Source organism: Microcaecilia unicolor, chromosome 7 (assembly GCF_901765095.1).
Source record: "Microcaecilia unicolor chromosome 7, aMicUni1.1, whole genome shotgun sequence".
NCBI classification, from domain to species: Eukaryota; Metazoa; Chordata; class Amphibia; order Gymnophiona; family Siphonopidae; genus Microcaecilia; species Microcaecilia unicolor.
The window spans coordinates 136,484,793-136,499,959 of NC_044037.1; the positions used below are offsets into that span (position 1 = coordinate 136,484,793).

The 15,167-nt window shown below is 52.8% G+C and overlaps 1 protein-coding gene across 2 annotated transcripts in view; it reads left to right on the forward strand.

Moving 5' to 3' along the window:
- TRAF3IP1 (TRAF3 interacting protein 1) overlaps nucleotides 1-15,167 on the forward strand; it is a 1,208,890-nt gene that overhangs the window by 955,749 nt on the left and 237,974 nt on the right. For both annotated transcript variants that reach the window (XM_030210669.1, XM_030210670.1), the window contains one exon: nucleotides 7,674-7,750. In XM_030210669.1, the coding sequence (XP_030066529.1) occupies nucleotides 7,674-7,750 (77 nt within the window). The remainder of the gene's footprint in view (nucleotides 1-7,673; nucleotides 7,751-15,167) is intronic.

The window sequence follows — 15,167 nt, forward strand, 5'->3', positions numbered from 1 at the left end:
AAAGTGGACATATTCCAAACACTATAATGAAAATAAAATGATCTTTTCTACCTTTGTTGTCTGATGACTTTTTCTGATCATGCTGGCCCAGTATCCGATTCTGCTGCTATCTGTCCTCAGTGCAGGTCAGGAAGTCATCCTCGTTAAATATCTCCCTGGCAACTCAGGACACCTCCAGCCAACCCCCCTGCTCTCCCAGCAGTAAGGTAAACAAATTAAACCATAAACCAATTTCTACAACTGGTTACACAAGGCTAGAGGGCTTTCACTGCCGCTCCTGCTGTGAGGATGGAGGTAAATCAACAATTTAAACCCCTCAGAGCAGCGGGACTCCACAGCTGATCCATCCTGCTGCAGCAGCGGAGGCTTAGCCTCTCCAAGCCTCTTATACTGGGCGCCTATGAGGCTGCTTGTTCTCACGACTGGGTAGTCGTCCACGGCAGCCCCCTCCAACTGGAAGAATAGTCTGGCAGGAGGTCCCGCACGCGGGGCACACCCACCACTCATGTGCGGCCGTCTTCCCGCCCTTGCGTGACCGCTCCCGCTCAGTTTCTGTTTTTTCCGCGCTTGGAGAGAGACGGAGTTTCGTCCCTCTCCTCTGTCAGCCCCGGAAAACCGATTCGCGACCTTGTCCGCTATTTTCTTTCAGTGTTCTAGTGCTTTCACGTTTCTTTTCCTCGTGTTTAAAAAAAGAAATAGAAGAAAGTCTCCCTTCCCTCTCGAGTTTTCTCGACCTTTCTTTTCGCAGCCTTGTGGTCGCGCGTCTGAATTTTTTTCCTCCTTTTCGTGGCCCTTTTTACCGCCACCATCGACGATTTTGACCTCGCCGCCGCGATTTTTCCATCGATAACATTGAAGGTCCCCAGCGGCCGGCAAATCTCGCAATCCGATATGCACGCTTGGTGCCTTGGGCCGGAGCATAATTCCAAAGCGTGCACCTTGTGTCTCGGCTTGAAAAAGCGGACACAGGTTGCGAGGCAAGTTCTTCAGGACCGTCTTTTTGGAACTTGCGCCGGCCCTTCGACTTCGACATCGGAGGCATCGGTGCCAACTGCAGGAAGATCGGCATCGGTACCGGTGGCGACGGCTTCGGCGCCGATCATGGCATTGACCCCAGGAGTTCAGGTTCTTTTGGCCCGATGACCTTCCAGTGCTGGGAGCGGGGAACAGCCGAGTGGGCCCCCACCCGCCTCGGCTAGTCCCGCTGTGCAGGGCCATCGGGACCGAACCCTGTCGGACCCCACCCCGAGGAGGCATGGGGACTCCACGTCCTCCTCGTCCGTGCAGCGGAGCGCTGATGACGGGCATCAGAAGAAGCTTGCTAAGAAGCACCGTCATCAGTCGCCCCCGGCACACGGTACTGGGATCTCTGGGGTGTCTTCCATTGAAGAGGTGTCGATGTGCAGGTCGTCGGGCACTCCAGTACCGTCTCCTGGACCCGGGCAGATTCGGGCACCGACGCCTACACCGGCCCCCCAGCCTCTCCCGACAGCATCCCTAGATGAGTGCCTCCGGGCCATCCTCCCAGGTCTCCTGAAGGGGCTGCTGCGCCAGTCTCTGCCGGCGCCGGGGGTTTTTGCGCTCTCGGCGCCGTTGATGGAAGCGCCGGCTGGCTCTGGCCCTGTGATGCGACCCTCGACACCGGTACAGCTTGCGGCGCCAGTCTCAACCGTCACTCAGGTGGAATCCCCATCGACGTCGATGGATGGAGCTTCATCCCCACCAGCGCGGGAGTCCACCTCTTGGCACTATCATTGAGGACGTGGTTCCTCGGAGTCGAGACGGGCCCAGTTTTGGACTGAGGTCAGGGAGCTCATGTCCAACACCGAGGTGGAGGCCTCGTGGGGGAAGGAGGAAGATCCCAGATATTTCTCTTCCGAGGAGTCTGGTGGTCTTCCCTCTGACCCCACGCCTTCACCAGAGAGGAAGTTCTCGCCTCCAGAGAGCCTTTCCTTTGCTTCTTTTGTCCGGGACATGTCTGTGATCATTCCCTTCCCAGTGGTTACTGTGGATGAGCCGAGGGCTGAGATGTTTGAGGTCCTCGATTATCCATCACCACCTAGAGAGTCTTCCACGGTACCATTGCACAATGACCTGAAGGAGACGCTGCTTTGGAACTGGTTGAAGCCCCTATCTAACCCCACCATTCCCAAGAAAGCGGAGTCCCAGTATAGAGTCCACACCGACCCGGAGTTGATGCGGCCTCAGTTGCCGCATGACTCAGCGGTCGTGGACTCTGCTTGCAAGAGGGCCAAGAGTTCGAGGGATACCGCCTCGGCGCCCCCAGGGCGGGAGTCTCGCACTCTGGACTCGTTTGGAAGGCCTACCATTCTTCCATGCTCGTGATCAAAATCCAATCATACCAGCTCTACACGAGCATCCACATGCGGAACAATGTGCGGCAACTGGCGGACCTGGTCGACAAGCTTCCGCCGGAGCAGGCCAGGCCTTTTCAGGAAGTGGTCAGGCAGCTGAAGGTGTGTCGCAAATTCCTGTCCAGGGGTATTTATGACACTTGTGATGTTGCATCCAGAGCCGCTGTCCAGGGTATAGTGATGTGCAGGCTCTCATGGCTGCGTGCCTCTGACCTGGACAACCGGACCCAGCAACGGCTGGCGGATGTTACTTGCCGGGGGGATAATAATTTCGGCGAGAAATTTGAGCAGTTGGTCGAACAGCTCCACCAGCAGGAAACCGCTCTCGACAATCTCTCCCACCGGGCGCCTTCAGCATCCACCTCCGCAGGTGGACGTTTTTCCCGGACCCAGCGGTCTGCACCCTATGCCTACAGTAAGCGTAGGTACAACCAGCCGGCCTGAAGGCCTTCTCAAGCACAGGGCCAGCCCAGCGCGCTCGTTCCCGTCAAAAGCGTGTGCCCAAGCAAACCCCTGCAGCTCTACAGCAAAAGCAGGGGACAGGATTTTGACTGGATCCATGGGAGCATAGCCGCCATAAACGTGCCTGTGCCGGACGGCCTGCCGGTCGGGGGAGGTTGAAAGTTTTTCACCAAAGGTGGCCTCTCATAACCTCCAACAGTGGGTTCTCCAAATAGTGCGGTGCGGGTACACCCTGAATTTGATCTCCACTCCGCAAAATTGCCCACCGGGAGCTCAATCCTTCAGCTCCCACCACTGGCAGTAACTTGCAGAGGAACTCTCCGCCCTTCTCAGCGTCAATGCGGTCAAGCCCGTGCCACCCGGGCAGGAGGGGCAGGGATTCTATTCCAGGTACTTCCTTGTGGAAAAGAAGACAGGGGGGATGCGCCCATCCTAGACCTGAGAGGCCTGAACAAATATCTGGTCCGAGAAAAGATCAGGATGCTTTCCTTGGGCACCCTTCTTCCCCTGATTCAGAAAGACAACTGGCTATGTTCCCTGGATTTAAAGGATACTTATACCCACATCCCGATACTGCCAGCGCACAGACAGTATCTAAGGTTCCGTCTGGGAACATAGCACTTCCAGTATTGTGTGCTGCCCTTTGGGATCGCCTCTGCACCACAGATATTCACGAAGTGCCTGGTGGTGGTTGCGGCGTATCTCGGCAAGCTGGGGGTGCATGTGTTCCCGTATCTCGACGATTGGCTGGTGAAGAGCGCCTCGGAGGCAGGAGCTCTTCGGTCCATGCAGAGGACTAGTCAACTTCTGGAGCTACTGGGGTTTGTAATAAATTACCCAGAGTCCCATGTCCAACCAGTTCAGTCACTCGAATTCATAGGAGCTCTGCTGAATTCACAGACGGCTCATGCCTATCTTCCCGAGGCGAGGGCGCAGAATCTTTTGTCTCTCGCCTCCCGGGCCAGAGCGTCCCAGCAGATCACAGCTCGGCAGATGTTGAGACTCCTGGGCCATATGGCCTCTACGGTCCATGTGACCCCCATGGCTCGTCTTCACATGAGATCAGCTCAATGGAACCTAGCTTCCCCGTGGTGCCAGGCCACCGGGAATCTAGAAGATGCAATCCGCCTGTCCACCAGTTGGCGCAATTCGCTGCGCTGGTGGATGATTCAGACCAATTTGACCTTGGGACGCCCGTTTCAAATTCCTCAGCCGCAAAAAGTGCTGACGATGGATGCATCTCTCCTGGGGTGGGGGGGCCCATGTCGATGGGCTCCACACCCAAGGGGTGTGGTCCCTTCAGGAAGCAGGTCTTCAGATCAATCTGCTGGAGCTCCGAGCGGTTTGGAACGCGCTGAAGGCTTTCAGAGATCGGCTGTCCTTCCAAATTATCCAAATTCGGACAGACAATCAGATTGCAATGTACTACATCAACAAGCAGAGGGGCACCGGATCTCGCCCCCTGTGTCAGGAAGCCATCGGGATGTGGCGCTGGGCCCGCAAGCATGGCATGCTCCTCCAAGCCACATACCTGGCAGGCGTAAACAACAGTCTGGCCAACAGGTTGAGCAGACTCATGCAACCGCACAAATGGTAGCTCAATTCCAGGGTGGTACGCAAGATCCCCTCGGAGGACCTTTTCGCCTCACAGACGAACCACAAGGTGCCTCAGTTCTGTTCCAGACTACAGGCCCACGGCAGGCTAGCGTCAGATGCCTTTCTCCTGCATTGGGGGGAGGGCCTCCTGTATGCATATCCTCCCATACCTTTGGTGGGGAAGACCTTACTGAAACTCGAGCAAGACCACGGCACCATGATTCTGATTGCGCCCTTTTGGCCCCGTCAGATCTGGTTCCCTCTTCTTCTGGAGTTGTCCTCCGAAGAACCGTGGAGATTGGAGTGTTTTCCAACCCTCTTCTCGCAGAACGAGAGGGTGCTTCTGCATCCCAACCTCCAGTCTCTGGCGCTCACGGCCTGGATGTTGAGGGCGTAGACTTTGCTGTCTTGGGTCTGTCTGAGGGTGTCTCCCGCGTCTTGCTTGCTTCCAGGAAGGATTCCACTAAGAAGAGTTACTTTTTTAAGTGGAAGAGGTTTGTCATCTGGTGTGACAGCAAGTCCCTAGAACCTCCCTCTTGTCCTACACAGACCCTGCTTGAATACCTTCTACACTTATCGGAGTCTGGTCTAAAAACCAACTCAGTAAGGAACCACCTTAGTGCGATTAGCACTTACCATTCTAGTGTAGAGGGTAAGCCCATCTCTGGACAGTCTTTAGTCGTTCGATTCATGAGAGGTTTGCTTTTGTCAAAGCCCCCTGTCAAGCCTCCTACAGTGTCATGGGATCTCAACGTCGTCCTCACCCAGCTGATGAAGCCTCCTTTTGAGCCACTGAATTCCTGCCATCTGAAGTACTTGACCTGGAAGGTCATTTTCTTGGTGGCAGTTACTTCAGCTCATAGAGTCAGTGAGCTTCAAGCCTTGGTAGCTCATGCGCCCTATACCAAATTTCATCATAACAGAGTAGTCCTCCGCACTCACCCTAAGTTCCTGCCAAAGGTGGAGTCGATCTGAACCAGTCAATTGTCCTGCCAGCATTCTTTCCCCATCCTCATACCCGCCCTGCTGAACGTCAGTTGCACACATTGGACTGCAAGAGAGCATTGGCCTTCTACCTGGAGCGGACACAGCCCCACAGACAGTCCGCCCAATTGTTTGTTTCTTTCGACCCTAATAGGAAGGGGGTCGCTGTCGGGAAATGCACCATTTCCAATTGGCTAGCAGATTGCATTTCCTTCACTTACGCCCAGGCTGGGCTGACTCTTGAGGGTCATGTCACCGCTCATAGTGTTAGAGCCATGGCGGCGTCAGTGGCTCACTTGAAGTCAGCCACTATTGAAGAGGTTTGCAAGGCTGCAACGTGGTCATCAGTCCACACATTCACATCACATTACTGCCTCCAGCAGGATACCCGATGCGATAGTCGGTTTGGGCAGTCGGTGCTGCAGTATCTGTTCGGGATTTGAATCCAACTCCACCCTCTTAGGCCCAGTTTTATTCTGTTCAGGCTGCACTCCCAGTTAGTTGTTCTTTGTAGGTCAATTTTTGTTAGGTCCTCGCCATTGCGAGACCCAATTGACCCTGTTTATTGTTTTGCGTGAGCCTGGGAGCTATGGATACCCCAGTCGTGAGAACAAGCAGCCTGCTAGTCCTTGGAGAAAGCGAATGATACATACCTGTAGCAGGTGTTCTCCGAGGACAGCAGGCTGATTGTTATCACCATCCCTCCCTCCTCCCCTTTGGAGTTGTGTCTTTCTTATTCCTTTGCTTGTCATTTAACTGAGCGGGAGCGGCCGCGCACGGGCGGAAAGACAGCCACGCATGTGCGGGTGGGCGTGCCCCGCGAGCGGGACCTCCCGCGAGGCTTTTCTTCTGGTTGGAGGGGGCTGCCGTGGACATCTACCCAGTTGTGAGAACAATCAGCCTGCGGGCCTCAGAGAACACCTGCTACAGGTATGTATCATTCGCTTACCCGGAAATGGCAACAGCCATTACGGCAAATATATGTCAACATATATGTTGCACCTTAACGCAACACCATTTGTAATTCTGTTACCCGGAAATGGCAACCGCCACTACGGCAAATGTAAGCCACATTGAGCCTGCAAAACGGTGGGAAAATGTGGGATACAAATGCTACAAATAAATAAATAAAATCCTTCTCTGGTAATCCTGATCTCCTTCTCCTTTATCAGTCCATAACCAAGGAATCTCCTCCTCTTTTATTTCAGCCCTCTTTAATGAGGGACCAAAAGAAACAATATATACCTTCAACATCACAGCTTACTTTAGGGCTATCTGTGCAACTTACCTTTAACGCCACACTTGTTAGCCCCTCTCCACCTTGAGGGACCTATCTCCTGGTTGGAGATAGTTTCCAATGTTATTCCTGCTCCCTTATCTGAGATGCATGCACTAGTAGCAAAATTCACAAACAACTTATTCTTCTACTGGGAGGAGAAAGATGCACCTAGTAGCAGATTCTTTTCATCCAGTAACATTATCTTCAAAGTGTTCTGTAGATATTCACCTGACTGAAAAGGTCTCTCTTACATGCTTTTTCTATCTTTTCTCCAATGCAAGATGAGGTGGTTACCTTCTCCTCCGGTATCTCCTGCTCTTCTGTGATTACTTTGCCTCTTTTCTTTAGAGCAAGAGTGGGCAACTTGCAGCTCGCTATTGAACATGCGTCCCACAAAACCATGGGAAGTATGCATAGAAAACAACATTAATGGCAATTTTAAATACTGTATTTTGCAAATGTTTTCAAAGTAGCAACTCTAGCAGTTTGCTTTCATTGTTTTTAGTTAAACATTTTACTTATTTATTTGTCACAGAAGGTGGAGCTTTCTGCATTTCCATTTCTGACATTATGTAATGTTGTAGCCCACTAGGCATAGTCCTGACATCCATGAGGCCCTCTGCTTATATACAGAGGGCCACATGGATGTTGCCCACCTCTGGGTTAGAGTGTCCTCGAAGCCAAGGGGCTTTACCTGTGTCTGTTATCTAAACAGGTAAAAACAATACCCTTGCTGCACTGGCCTCAGATTTCTAGGCTTAATCAGCCTTTCCTCATTTGTCCTCCTTACATCTCTAGATTGTTATGGAGAAAGTCATAGGGTATGGGCTTCCACATTTTCTTGTGCCCCCTCTAAATAAACAAATGCATTTCAGATTATATTGCCAATAGCCACTGTTTCTATATATCTAACCATATCCCATATTATTATCATATTTTAAGCCCTGTATCTTATTTAGCTATTTCATTCCCAACAGGTGGACTTGTGAAGAAGATTTTAGAAACCAAGAAAGAATATGAGACACAGCAGCAGTCAACAAAGTCTGCTGAGAAGGTAATGAATTATAAATTTTATTTTTTCATTTATAATTCTACTATATTTCAAGGGGCTGATTGCTTAATGAGAATCACTTTCTAATAATCAGCTTAATTCATTATAGCAAAATGAAACTTTATAGGGGGCAATTCTATAGCTGGGCTCCACAGTTTAGGCATCCAGTGAGTGGCAGTTACGCATGTAAAGCGAATGCTACATACCTGTAGAAGGTATTCTCCGAGGACAGCAGGCTTATTGTTCTCACTGATGGGTGACGTCCACGGCAGCCCCTCCAATCGGAACACTTTACTAGCAAAGGCCTTTGCTAGTCCTCGCACGCCCATGCGCACCACTCATGCGCGGCCGTCTTCCCGCCCGAACCGGCTCGTGTTTGTCAGTCCCATATGTAGCAAGACAAAGACAAGGGAAGACACAACTCCAAAGGGGAGGCGGGCGGGTTTGTGAGAACAATCAGCCTGCTGTCCTCGGAGAATACCTTCTACAGGTATGTAGCATTCGCTTTCTCCGAGGACAAACAGGCTGCTTGTTCTCACTGATGGGGTATCCCTAGCCCCCAGGCTCACTCAAACAACAAACATGGTCAATTGGGCCTCGCAACGGCGAGGACATAACTGAGATTGACCTAACAACTTATCCAACTAACAGAGAGTGTAGCCTGGAACAGAAGAAAACATGGGCCTAGGGGGGTGGAGTTGGATTCTAAACCCCAAACAGATTCTGAAGCACTGACTGCCCGAACCGACTGTCGCGTCGAGTATCCTGCTGCAGGCAGTAATGAGATGTGAATGTGTGGACAGATGACCATGTCGCAGCTTTGCAAATCTCTTCAATAGTGGCTGACTTCAAGTGGGCTACCGACGCTGCCATGGCTCTAACATTATGAGCCGTGACATGACCCTCAAGAGCCAGCCCAGCCTGGGCGTAAGTGAAGGAAATGCAATCTGCTAGCCAATTGGATATGGTGCGTTTCCCCACAACCACTCCCCTCCTGTTGGGATCAAAAGAAACAAACATTGGGCGGACTGTCTGTTGGGCTGTGTCCACTCCAGATAGAAGGCCAATGCTCTCTTGCAGTCCAATGTGTGCAGCTGACGTTCAGCAGGGCAGGAATGAGGACGGGGAAAGAATGTTGGCAAGACAATTGACTGGTTCAGATGGAACTCCGACACAACCTTTGGCAAGAACTTAGGGTGAGTGCGGAGGACTACTCTGTTATGATGAAATTGGTGTAAGGGGCCTGGGCTACCAGGGCCTGAAGATCACTGACTCTACGAGCTGAAGTAACTGCCACCAAGGAAAATGACCTTCCGGGTCAAGTACTTCAGATGGCAGGAGTTCAATGGCTCAAAAGGAGGTTTCATCAGCTGGGTGAGAACGACATTGAGATCCCATGACACTGTAGGAGGTTTGACATGGGCTTTGACAAAAGCAAACCTCTCATGAAGCGAACAACTAAAGGCTGTCCCGAGATCGGCTTACCTTCCACACGGTAATGGTATGCACTGATTGCACTAAGATGAACCCTTACAGAGTTGGTCTTGAGACCAGACTCAGACAAGTGCAGAAGGTATTCAAGCAGGGTCTGTGTAGGACAAGAGCGAGGATCTAGGGCCTTGCTGTCACACCAGACGGCAAACCTCCTCCATAGAAAGAAGTAACTCCTCTTAGTGGAATCTTTCCTGGAAGCAAGCAAGATGCGGGAGACACCCTCTGACAGACCCAAAGAGGCAAAGTCTACGCTCTCAACATCCAGGCCGTGAGAGCCAGGGACCGGAGGTTGGGATGCAGAAGCGCCCCTTCGTCCTGTGTGATGAGGGTCGGAAAACACTCCAATCTCCACGGTTCTTCAGAGGATAACTCCAGAAGAAGAGGGAACCAGATCTGACGCGGCCAAAAAGGAGCAATCAGAATCATGGTGCCTCAGTCTTGCTTGAGTTTCAACAAAGTCTTCCCGACCAGAGGTATGGGAGGATAGGCATACAGCAGACCTTCCCCCCAGTCCAGGAGGAAGGCATCCGATGCCAGTCTGCCGTGGGCCTGAAGCCTGGAACAGAACTGAGGGACTTTGTGGTTGGCTCGAGATGCGAAGAGATCTACCAAGGGGGTGCCCCACACCTGGAAGATCTGTCGCACTACACGGGAATTGAGCGACCACTCGTGAGGTTGCATAATCCTGCTCAACCTGTCGGCCAGACTGTTGTTTACGCCTGCCAGATAAGTGGCTTGGAGTACCATGCCGTGACGGCGAGCCCAGAGCCACATGCTGACGGCTTCCTGACACAGGGGGCGAGATCCGGTGCCCCCCTGCTTGTTGATGTAATACATGGCAACCTGGTTGTCTGTCTGAATTTGGATAATTTGGTGGGACAGCTGATCTCTGAAAGCCTTCAGAGCGTTCCAGACCGCTCGTAACTCCAGGAGATTGATCTGCAGATCACGTTCCTGGAGGGACCAGCTTCCAGTGTGAAGCCCATCGACATGAGCTCCCCACCCCAGGAGAGACACATCCGTAGTCAGCACTTTTTGTGGCTGAGGAATTTGGAAAGGACGTCCCAGAGTCAAATTGGACCAAATCGTCCACCAATACAGGGATTTGAGAAAACTCGTGGACAGGTGGATCACGTCTTTTAGATCCCCAGCAGCCTGAAACCACTGGGAAGCTAGGGTCCATTGAGCAGATCGCATGTGAAGGCGGGCCATGGGAGTCACATGAACTGTGGAGGCCATGTGGCCCAGCAATCTCAACATCTGCCGAGCTGTGATCTGCTGGGACTCTCGCACCCGCAAGACGAGGGACAACAAGTTGTTGGCTCTCGTCTCTGGGAGATAGGCGCGAGCCGTCCGAGAATCCAGCAGAGCTCCTATTAATTCGAGTCTCTGTACTGGGAGAAGATGGGACTTTGGGTAATTTATCACAAACCCCAGTAGCTCCAGGAGGCGAATAGTCATCTGCATGGACTGTAGAGCTCCTGCCTCGGATGTGTTCTTCACCAGCCAATCGTCGAGATAGGGGAACACGTGTACTCCCAGCCTGCGAAGCGCCGCTGCTACTACAGCTAAACACTTCGTGAACACTCTGGGCGCAGAGGCGAGCCCAAAGGGTAGCACACAGTACTGGAAGTGACGTGTGCCCAGCTGAAATCGCAGATACTGTCTCTGAGCTGGCAGTATCGGGATGTGCGTGTAGGCGTCCTTCAAGTCCAGAGAGCATACCCAGTCGTTCTCCTGAATCATGGGAAGAAGGGTACCCAGGGAAAGCATCCTGAACTTTTCCTTGACCAGATATTTGTTCAGGGCCCTTAGGTCTAGGATGGGACGCATCCCCCCTGTTTTCTTTTCCACAAGGAAGTACCTGGAATAGAATCCCCGCCCTTCTTGCCCGGATGGCACGGGCTCGACCGCATTGGCGCTGAGAAGGGCGGAGAGTTCCTCTGCAAGTACCTGCCTGTGCTGGAAGCTGTAAGACTGAGCTCCCGGTGGGCAATTTGGAGGTTTGGAGGCCAAATTGAGTGTGTATCCTTGCCGGACTATTTGAAGAACCCACTGATCGGAGGTTAAGAGAGGCCACCTTTGGTGAAAAACTTTCAACCTCCCCCCGACCGGCAGATCGCCCGGCACTGACACGTTGATGGCGGCTATGCTCTGCTGGAGCCAGTCCTGCTCGCCCCTTTGCTTTTGATGGGAGCCGAGGGCCTTGCTTAGGCGCACGCTGCTGACGAGAGCGAGCGCGCTGGTGCTTAGCCTGGGCCGCAGGCTGTCGAGAAGGAGGATTTTTACCTACGCTTACCAGAAGAGTAGGGAACAGTCTTCCTTCCCCCCCATAAAAACGTCTACCTGTGGAGGTAGAAGCTGAAGGCTGCCGGCGGGAGAACTTGTCGAAAGCGGTATCCCGCTGGTGGAGCTGCTCTACCACCTGTTCGACCTTCTCTCCAAAAATATTGTCCGCACGGCAAGGCGAGTCCGCAATCCGCTGCTGGATCCTATTCTCCAGGTCGGAGGCACGCAGCCATGAGAGTCTGCGCATCACCACACCTTGAGCAGCGGCCCTGGACGCAACATCAAAGGTATCATATACCCCTCTGGCCAGGAATTTTCTGCACGCCTTCAGCTGCCTGACCACCTCCTGAAATGGCTTGGCTTGCTCAGGAGGGAGCTTGTCCACCAAGCCCACCAACTGCCGCACATTGTTCCGCATGTGTATGCTCGTGTAGAGCTGGTAAGATTGAATTTTGGCCACGAGCATAGAGGAATGGTAGGCCTTCCTCCCAAAGGAGTCTAAGGTTCTAGAGTCTTTGCCCGGGGGTGCCGAAGCATGCTCCCTAGAACTCTTAGCCTTCTTTAGGGCCAAATCCACAACTCCAGAGTCGTGAGGCAACTGAGTGCGCATCAGCTCTGGGTCCCCATGGATCCGGTACTGGGACTCGATCTTCTTGGGAATGTGGGGATTACTTAGAGGCTTGTTCCAGTTCGCCAGCAATGTCTTTTTTAGGACATGATGCATGGGTACTGTGGACACTTCCTTAGGTGGAGAAGGATAGTCCAGGAGCTCAAACATTTCAGCCCTGGGCTTGTCCTCCACAACCACCGGGAAGGGGATGGCCGTAGACATCTCCTGGACAAAGGCCGCAAAAGACAGACTCTCGGGAGGAGAAAGATGCCTTTCAGGCAGTGGCGTACCAAGGGTGGGGGCGGTCCGCCCCGGGTGTCGGCGGGTGGGGGGGTGCTCCGTCGTCTCCTGCCACCACCCTGCGTTTTTTTTATAATCCATGCAGCGACGCAGATATCTGCCCTGCTGTGTGCTGTGAAAAAAGAAAATCGCTTCGTTCGCTGGCGTCGGGCCTTCCTTCGCTATGTCCCGCCCTCGAGGAAATAGGAAGTTATGTCAAAAGAGGGCGGGACATAGCAAAGGAAGGCCCGACGCCAGCGAACGAAGCGATTTTCTTTTTTCACAGCACACAGCAGGTCAGATACCTGCGTCGCTGCATGGATTTAAAAAAAAAACGCAGGGTGGTGGCAGGAGAAGAGGGCTCTGTCGCTCTCCACGGAGAGGGGGGGGCTCAGATGGGAGAAGGAGGTGAGGGAGCTCAGAGGGGAGAAGGGAATTGGGGAGGGGTGAGGGAGCTCAGAGGGGTTCGCAGAAGGGAGAAGGGAAACTGGGGAGGGGTGGGGGAGCTCAGAGGGGTTCGCAGAGGGTTGAAGGGAAACTGGGGAGGGGTGGGGGGAGCTCAGAGGGGTTCTAAGAGGGGAGAAGGAAATTGGGGAGGGGTGGGGGAGCTCAGAGGGGTTCTAAGAGGGGAGAAGGGAATTGGGGAGGGGTGGTGGGAGCTCAGAGGGGGTTCTCAGAGGGGAGAAGGGAATTGGGGAGGGGTTGGGGGAGCTCAGAGGGTTCTAAGAGGGGAAAAGGGAATTGGGGCAGGGGTGGTGGAGCTGAGGGGGGTGCTCACAGGGGGAGAAGGGGATTGGGGGAGGGGTGGGGGAGCTCACAGGGGAGAAGGGGTCTGAGCTGGAACTGGGGGTCTGACAAGGGGGCAGGAGGGAGAATGGGTCATGCCTGGGGGCAGTGTGGGAGAATGGGTCTGGGGGCTGAAAAGGGGGGATACAAAGCATGTGGTGGATGAAGGGGGCTGGAACTGGGGGCAGTAAAGGAGAGTATTTGGGATAAGGGGGCTAGTGCTGGAACTGTGGGCTGAAACGGGGCAGGGGCTGAAACTGGGGGCTTTAAAGGGGACAGGGAGAACTGGCTGGGGCTGAGCTCAGGACTGGTGAGAGAAAAGGGCTGGGGAAACTAGGGGCTGAAAAGGGGACAGGGAGAAGTGGCTGGGGGCTGAAGCTCAGGACTGATGGGAGAAAAGGGCTGCAGATGTGGGCTGGGGCTGGAACTAGGGGCAGGTGGAAACTGGGGGCTGAAAAGAGGGGGCAGAGGGAGAGGGGACAGACCCTGGATGGAAGTGGGGAGCGTGAGGGAGGGCAGACCTGGATGGATGGGAGAGGGAGGGCAGACGGATTGAAGGGGCAGAGAGAAAGGGCAGATGGTGGGTGGAAGGGGGAGAGAGAAAGAGGGCAGACTGGGGCAAATGGTGGATGGAAGGGAGAGAGAGGGCAGACAGTGGATGGAAGGGACATTAGAGAGGGCAGACACTGGATGGCAGAGAGAGAGCAAAGACAGATCCTGGATGGAAGGAAGACAGTGAAAAGAAGATGAGGAAAGCAGAAACCAGAGAAAACAAACTGTAAATAGATATTTTTATTATTTTGCTTTAGGATATAGTATTATAGCTGTGTTGTTTATAAATAGAACATGTAAATAAGGTAATCTTTTTATTGGACTAATTTTAATACATTTTGACTTAACTTTCAGAGAACAAACCCCCCTTCCTCAGGTCAGGATAGGATACTGTAACAGCACTATACTGTACTGACCTGAGGAAGGAGATTTTGACCTCTGGAAGCTAAATGTATTAGTCCAATAAAATGGTATATTTATTTTCTGTATTTGTTTTATTTCTATTTGTTAATTTGTAAAGTGGTGATTGGTATTTGTTAGTTTTTTTCAAATTTACATCTGCTGTCTTTATATTTTGCACAGTACTAGGGGACATTTTCTGTTTTCTGTGGTGTTGCATTGTATGCAGTCTGGCATCGGGGTTTCAGTTTAATTTTTGTCTAAATAGAAAGTTTATGATTACTTATTCTATAGTGGATTAGGGTGTATCTGTGTTTGTGAAAAAGACATGGCTTTCGGTTGGCATTGACTGCAGGATCGACGATCTGTACTAATCTGTCGGTTTTCGTTTTACAATAGGTGAATTGATGTTCTAGTGCTCACTGTAGTGTTTAAGATGCTTTCCTTTCCTTGTGTGACTGGTAGAAATTACTGCTTATGATATGCTAGAATTGCTCTATAGGTCCTGAGTGTTTTGATTCTCGGTATGCCTAGTACTGGATTGGGGGGGGGGGGGGGGGGGGGTGTTAAAAAAATGACCGGCCCCGGTGTCAACTAACCTAGGTACGCCACTTCTTTCAGGGGAGGGAGTGGGATCAGAAGGAAGGCCATCAGACTCCTCGTCAGAGAAATATCTGATGTCCTCCTCCTCCTCCCAAGAGGGCCTCACCATCGGTATCAGACACAAGTTCATGAACCTGTGTCTGAAGCCGTGCCCGGCTCGTCTCTGTGGAAACACGGGCCACGGTGTGAGCGTCGAGAGGTAGACTCCCTCGCCCGCACCGCGAAGCTCCCTCCGCCGACGTCGGGGAGCCTTCCTGGGAGGCGACCGCAGTCGTACCCGCAAGCGGCACCGATGTCGGAGACCTCACCCCGGGCACGGGGCCAGCCGGCGCCTCACTCGACGGTACCGGTGGCACAAGCACCCCCGGTACCGGAGGGGAAGGGCGCAAACAGCTCTCCCAGGATCTC